The 7,500-nt window shown below is 51.7% G+C and overlaps 1 protein-coding gene across 1 annotated transcript in view; it reads right to left on the reverse strand.

Annotated features, from left to right (window-relative positions):
• The window catches only part of Bnip5 (BCL2 interacting protein 5), an 18,426-nt gene that overhangs the window by 4,452 nt on the left and 6,474 nt on the right, over positions 1–7,500 (reverse strand). Inside the window, exons 2-7 of the mRNA XM_021221887.1 lie at positions 6,963–7,500; positions 5,782–5,901; positions 3,035–3,099; positions 2,605–2,845; positions 963–1,097; positions 83–144 (exon numbers count right to left, since the gene is read on the reverse strand). The exon at positions 6,963–7,500 is cut by the window's right edge and continues 58 nt beyond it. Of these exons, the coding sequence (XP_021077546.1) occupies positions 83–144; positions 963–1,097; positions 2,605–2,845; positions 3,035–3,099; positions 5,782–5,901; positions 6,963–7,500 (1,161 nt within the window). The remainder of the gene's footprint in view (positions 1–82; positions 145–962; positions 1,098–2,604; positions 2,846–3,034; positions 3,100–5,781; positions 5,902–6,962) is intronic.

Here is a 7,500-nt window from a genome sequence, read left to right on the forward strand (position 1 = left end):
CCTCACCTGCTCTCCCCATCCTCACCTGCTCTCCCCATCTTCACCTGCTCTCCCCATCCTCAGCCACTCTCCCCATCCTCACCTGCTCTCCCCTCTCATCCTCTGCCTTCTGGAGCAGGGCCAGGATCTTCCGCCTGAATTCTCCTACGAAAAGGACAGGGTTCCTTACAAAGGCTCTGAGGTCGGGGCTAGGTCCACACACCCCAAGTTTTTTTGTTGTCTTTCTTTTCTTTCCATGTCCGTTCTGGAGTGCCAACTTTACCAGCCATGCTGTCTCTCCAGCACCCCCTGCCTCCCCCCAAAGCGGTTTAAAGCGTCTCAAGATGTTAGACAATATTTTAGATCCAGGCTTGGTTCTATCAACAATAAACCGATAACTGTGGGGGCTGGAGAGATGTTTTAGCGGTTAAGAGCACCGACTACTCTTCCAGAGGTCCTGAGTTCAATTCCCAGCAACCACATGGTGGCTCACAACCATCTGTAATGGGATCCGATGCCCTCTTCTGCTGTGTCTGAAGACAGCGACAGTGTACTTATGTATAATAAATAAGTAAATCTTAAAAAAAAAAAAAAAAACCAAACTGATAACTGTGGTGAGATCAGCACCTTCCTGGCACCATGACAGCTCCCGAGCCAGCCACCTAACAGCAATAACAAGGATCAGCAGCGACACAACCTGTCCGCTGACAGGCCTGCCCTGCTATGCCTTATAGGCAGCCATTCAGTTAGAACCTCCAGCAACTCTCAAGGGCCACCCTTGCAAAATGGGGAAACTGAGGCTGGCGGGTGAAGTGTGCTGTCTCCACAGCCTGAGGCTTCCCACAGGGAGACTGAAAGGCCTTAGCCTCCCTCTCTCTGCCTCTGCTTGCCCTTTCCAAAGGCAAAGTCTAGACAGATGGGCTGGAGGTGGGGGATGGGGTGGCGGCCGCGTAGGGGTTGTCTCTGAGGGGCAACGGACTAACTGGATTCGGAGGCTCTGTCGAGCAGTGGCTTCTCCTCGGGTCCCTGAAATACGGCAGCTGGTGTGTGGAGCTCAGAGGGATGGGAGCCTCCACCATCGACAGACCGGGCCGCATGGAACGTGGGCGCCTCCAAGTCTGGGAAGCAGAAAGGCACTGTCAGTGTGCGTGTCAGCCACACCCAGCAACTGGCCCTGAGCCTGGGCAGGTGCCAGTGTACGCCACCCGTGGGCTCTGCAAGGCTTGTGAGGCTACATGAGCTTCTGGGCTGTGCCAGGTCTGGGGCTCTGTTTGCGGACCCCGATCATGCTCTCTGCAGCCCCCCCCAGAACTGCCTTTCCTTGGCTTCTCTGGCTTTTTCTCTTTCCTTGGGGTTCCCTTACCTAGCCGCTGTTTTCGGTTGGGCCACTAGGGGGCAGTAGGTGTCTGACTCCGTGCCATGAATGAAGAGCCATGGCCTAAAACTGCCTTGCATGAAAATCTCTCCTCTTATGACCCCAAATCCGTGCTCTCCTGACAACAGTGTCGTAGGAGGCCAGCCCCCATCCACCTTAACGCCCAGGAAGAGCCAAAGGGACCAGCCCTTCTCCCTCCCGGCTCTGGCTCTGGCTCCCGCTTTGATGAGCCACGTGACTATGACATCACTTCTCTTCCGCACTCATCTCTGCAACAAACTGATACAGACAGACAATAGGACACTGGAAGGAATCAGAGTCACAGAGACAGGGATAGGATAGCAATCGGGAGGGCCTGGGGTACTCAGCTGATAAGTGGTTTGCCCAATAGGCAGGAGGCCCTGGCTTCCAGCCCTAGTACCACACAAACTGGGTGGTGGTGCACAAGCCTGCAATTCTTGCGTTTAGGAAGTAAAGGCAGGCACACAAGAAGTTCAGGGTCGCCGGGCGTGGTGGCCTACGCCTTTAATCCCAGTACTCGGGAGGCAGAGGCAGGCAGATTTCTGAGTTCGAGGCCAGCCTGGAACTACAAAGTGAGTTCTAGGACAGCCAGGGCTACACAGAGAAACCCTGTCTCCAAAAAACAAACAAACAAACAAACAAAGGAGTTCGGGGTTTTGGCTCCACGCGGGAGTTTGAGACCAGCCTGGGCTACGTGTGACCCTGTTCCAGACAAACACCAACCAAGCAAACAATCACAACAAAATCAGCCTGTGTGCGTGCGCAGAGATAGCGCGGCGGTTCTGAGCACTGTTCCAGGTGACCAGGTTTGGGTCACATGGTGGTTCATAATCATCTGGAACTCCAGTTCCTAAGATTTGATGCCCACCTCTGGCCTCCACAAACACCAGACACGCATGCGGTGCCCAGACATACACGGAGGCAAAACATCCACACATATTAAAATAAAAAATAAAAATAAAAAAATAAAGTAGCTTGGAACCCAGGACTCTTGTCTCCAGTGCTGTCACAAAAAACGTCCCCAGAGTGTCTAAGGGCCCTGCACACGGTTACTTCAAAAGCTGAGGTGGGCTGCCTGTACCCAAGTAAGACCATGTGGAGGGGACAAGCTTTGGTCCCTTCTCCATCTCCATCCTCCCTACATTGCTCAAGGCCTAGTGAGGGCTTCCGAGAGATTCCAGAGCAGGAGGCAGCTGCAGTTGCTATGGCAACTGCTAGAGCCTGCTTACCAACGCTGCTGGAGGTGGAAGTTCGTGGGCTACTAACACACAAGGGTAGGAAGCTGGGCCTCTTGGGCCGGGTGTCTGGGCCAAGGGTAGTGGCTGTGCCGACTCTCTTGGGCTCCTCGGAGGCAGGCTTCTTGAGGGACAAGACCCTCTTCAGGCTGGACTTTTTCTCCTGGGATTTCTTCCTGGGGGGTGGCGTTGGTCTTCGCGGAGGAACCGCTTCTGGCTGAGGGACTTGCACTTGCTGTGGGGAGGAGAAAGAAACTGGGTCAGATCCCTGGCCTTGAGGAGAGGAGAAAGGCAGCCCCAGACAGGGCCCACAGAGCGGGAGGCGGCCTCTGGAATTAGGGAGTGGGGCTAACTAGACGGGGAGGCGGGCACGAACCCGGAGCCGCAGCAGCTCTGCAGGCGCTCTCTGATGCCTGCGCCTCACCTCTTCTTCCAGTTGGTCTCCAGCTTTCTTGAGCAATTCCACGATCTGCCAGATGACGTCATCCTCTGCAAGAGAGCAGATGATGTCATTCTCTGCAAGAGACCGTGGTACCACCACGCCTAGGTATGCAGATAGTATCCAGAGCTGGACTCCCAAGGAGAATGAAGCCAGCCTCGGGACTGAGGTTCCCTAATACCCAAAGACCCTCCCATCCTTCCCCCAATACCCGAAGACCCTCCCATCCCCCACCATCCTGACTGAGAACTGGCCAAGTACAGAGAAGTCTTTTTGAGGTAAAGTATGACTTTTTAAATTTCTTCTTTTTTCTTTTTTCTTTTCTTTTCTTTTTCTTTTTTTTTTTTTTTTTTTTTTTTTTTTTTTTTTTTTTTTTTTTTTTTTCTTTTTTGGTTTTTCGAGACAGGGTTTCTCTGCGTAGCCCTGGCTGTCCTGGAACTCACTTTGTAGACCAGGCTGGCCTAGAACTCAGAAACACGCCTGCCACTGCCTTCCGAGTGCTGGGATTAAAGGCGTGCGCCACCACACCCGGCTAAATTTCTTAATCTTTATAATTTAATTATTAGGGAGAAGAGAAACACATGTGACAATCAGAGGTCATCTCTTGGAAGCCATTTCTCTCCTTTTATTACATGGGTTCCAGGAATTGAACTCACATCATCGGGGCTTGATGGAACATGCCTTTACCCTCTGAGCCATCTCACAGCCCAAAGCATGATGTTTTATGCAGGGATTTAAGGCCGGATGTCCACCTGCCCTGCCACCTGAGCTTTCTAGATCTGGGAGCTTTGAGTTGGCAGTGGCTAAGTCACTTCCCTCTTTGCATCTTTTCAGCTTTCCCTGTGAAATATGGGTCACACTCTCTCATGGGCTATCAGGACAACAAACAAAGGAGCAGGAATTAGAAACATTTCCCAAGGCTTATTCCAAGTCTTGCAGCCCCACATAATAACAGGTCCCTATCCTAAGGCACAGAGATGACATCAGCTGGTGTTCCACAGGTCACACTGGACCTGCCCCATAGCTGCCTCCACTACTCCTCACATGAGAACATTTCCTTGGGTAGCTTGTTCTGCTTCACACAAGGGTGGCATGCCCACTCCACTAGCTGTACCCCAAAGGTCTGTTTGCATGAAATGTCAAACAAACATTTCTGTCCCAGAGTAGCTGTGGGGGTTTCTACCCCTCACTCCTGCTCTCTCACCAGTCTCCTGGCTTCCTGTTTCCTGACACAGTCTACAGTTCATTTTCCTCTCAGGCAAGACAATGAATGGTAAACACCTTACAAATTGGCCACAGAAATGCCTTTCTATCCCTTGCAAGCCCTGCCTTTAAAAATGCAGCCCTTGTTTTTAGAGAATTAAATGAAGAGCGTATTGTGGAGGTGTTCTGATTGTATCTGAGGCTGGGCGCACTGCTGAGAGACGGGTGTTTAAGTCCGTATGGATGAAGCTCTGTTTTATTCTCTATAATTCTGCAAGAAGATTCAGAGCACACTGAAGGCTCTTCGCTGTGGCTGTTGGACAGTTCTTTCCATTCTTCCATATAGCTGCCTTGTTTAGTTAAGCACAAGACATCTTACCTGCTAAAGCAGGGTCCCTGTCTAACACCTTTAGTCTCTGTTCAATAGATAGGTGGTAGGTATAATAGAGAGATAAAGATAGACATAACAGGGCTGGAGAGATGGCTCAGTGGGTAAGAGCACCCGACTGCTCTTCCGAAGGTCTGGAGTTCAAATCCCAGCAACCACATGGTGGCTCACAACCATCCTTAACAAGATCTGACTCCCTCTTCTGGAGTGTCTGAAGACAGCTACAGTGTACTTACATATAATAAATCTTAAAAAAAAAAGATAAGACATAATAGATAGATGGATGGATAGATAGATGATAGATTAGATAGACTAGATAGATAAATAAGATATATAAAGATAGGTTAGATGGATGGATAGATGATAGATAGACTAGATAGGAAAGATGATAGATGAAATAGATAGGCTTGATAAATAGATGACAGATTAGATAAATGATACAGGGATAGACAGATGACAGATAGATAAATAGGTAGATGAATAGGGTCTCATGTAGCTCCAAGTGGCCTCCGATTCACTACATAGCAGATGATCTTGAACCAATCCTCCTGCCTCCACCTCCCCAGTGCTGGGATTACACGTATACACTGCCACATCCCAGTTATGCAGTGCTGGGAACCTAATACCAGCTTCGGATGCCAGGCAAGTGCTGTACGAACTGAGGCGCACCCTGCCCTGTCTCCTACATATTTCAAGATACATTTTATTTTTTTATTTTTATTTTTTAGATTTATTTATTTATTATATGTAAGTACACTGTAGCTGTCCTCAGATGCACCAGAAGAGGGCGTCAGATCTCATTACGGATGGTTGTGAGCCACCATGTGGTTGCTGGGATTTGAACTCAGGACCTTTGGAAGAGCAGTCAGTGATCTTAACCGCTGAGCCATCTCTCCAGCCCCTCAAGATACATTTTAAGAAATTGAAAGCAAAGCCACGTTGCCATGGTCACAGAAGCAGGAGCGCTTGCCAGCAGCCTTTCTGCTGCCTCAGTCTCTCTCCTGGTAGACTCTAAAATAAGTTTGCCACGCCAGAAGCAGCAGGACAGGCAAGCCAGATCCACGCGTGCCCTGAGCAAGCCCTCTAGTCTGGTGTGGACTCCCACCAACAAGGAAAGAAAGACGCTAGGATCCGGACTCACGGTCAGGCTTTCTGGGGTCCTCTTCTGATGGAAGACCTGAGGCTTGGCCAGAGCTGTCTGGGGTTTCAGCATGGCATCCTTCAGTGGGCAAGGCCTGAGGGAGGTCAGAATCTGGTCCCCCTGGAAATCAAATGAAAACAAGTTAAAACCGGATTCAGTGACATTCCTCAGACCTTGTTACCAGCGTGCAGCACAACCTCCATAGAGTGACAGGCCAGACAGCAGCCACCCCTAAACCTCACTCCAAATCAGAAGCTGGCTAGGACTTCCAGGAGGAAAAGTGGGGTGTCTCAGGCCAGGCTCCCCTCCACCAGCTCTCCCTGAGCCGCCTTTCCCATCACAGCCACAGGATGTCTGCACCAGTGGCCTCCAGCCCACAGCAGCAGAAACTAGCACAATGGGTTTCTTCTTTTGTTCATTTGTTTTGTTTTGTTTTCCGAGACAGGGTTTCCCCTGGCTGTCCAGGATCTTGCTGTGTAAACCAGACTGACCTCAAACTCAGAGATCCGCCTGCCTCTGCCTGCCTCTGCCTGCCTCTGCCTGCGGTGTGCTGGGAGTAAAAGCTTGTGCCACTATGTCCAGCAGCAGATTTATTCTTGACAGAGCAGGGTCTAGACAGGGCACTGATAGGCATCCATAGGCTTGTGGGGTGGGAGAGCCGCTACTTTTTTTGTTTGTTTGTTTTGTTTTTGGAGACAGGGTTTCTCTGTATAGCCTTGGCTGTCTTGGAACTCACTTTGTAGACCAGGCTAGCCTTGAACTCAGAGATCCACCTACCTCTGCCTCCCCAGTGCTGGGATTAAAGGCTAGTGCCACCATGGCAGGCTGAGAGCCGCTACTTCTGCCCCTCCCCCCAATCTCACTGCATTTAACACCAGCTACAGGGCAGCAAACACTTGTTTTTTGCGTAAGCTGTGTTGACCCGTGAGATAGCATCTCTCTCTCTCTCTCTCTCTCTCTCTCTCTCTCTCTCTCTCTCTCTCTCTCTGTCTCCTGGTTGGGGGGGGGGCGTGCATGAATTCACCATCTCTAGGCCACACAGCATACTGAATGGCAGCGGCTCCGTTGGGTTGAACTCAAGCATTCAGCTGTTTATAACCCCACTGTCCACTTGTGATCCGAGGAGATTGGAGCACCCTGGTCCTTGGGGTGGGACAATGGGGTTACCCTAGTCTGCTCACCCCTGCAGATCAGCCCCAGGTCTGCCTCCTCGGGGGCTCGTGAGGCAGCCAAACTGGGCGGTATGTCCTCCTGGCCTCGCGCTTCTGCGGTCTGGGGCCCGGGAGGCTCTTCGGCTATAGGCTTCCTGTGAGTGTGCTTCTTGTGGCTGGTCCTCTTCTCCTGCGACTTCTTCCTGAGGGCTCGCTCCTCGGCTGCCTCTGGTAGGTCCCCTTTCCCCTTTGACACCCTGCTGGCCTTTTCTCTGGGCTCCTCTATCCGCATGAGTAAGAGATTCAGCACGAGCCTCAGCCAGCTCTGCTGGACCTCCCTCGGAGGCCTCTCTTTCTTGGTGTCTTCTGGGGGCTCCTGCTCACTGGGGAGAAATCTGCGCCCCTCTCCCGGAGGGAGGGCTGCGGCGGTTGCGCCCTGGGCCTCTGCAGAGTGAGCCGGGCTCTCAGAACTTCTGGCGCCATCGCTGGCTGTCCTCCTGCAGGTGGCGCTGGAGGGGCACCTGGTGTTCGAGGACTCGGGGTCCTTCCTGGGAACCTGCCGGTCCAA

Source organism: Mus pahari, chromosome 21 (assembly GCF_900095145.1).
Source record: "Mus pahari chromosome 21, PAHARI_EIJ_v1.1, whole genome shotgun sequence".
In the NCBI taxonomy this organism is placed as follows: Eukaryota; Metazoa; Chordata; class Mammalia; order Rodentia; family Muridae; genus Mus; species Mus pahari.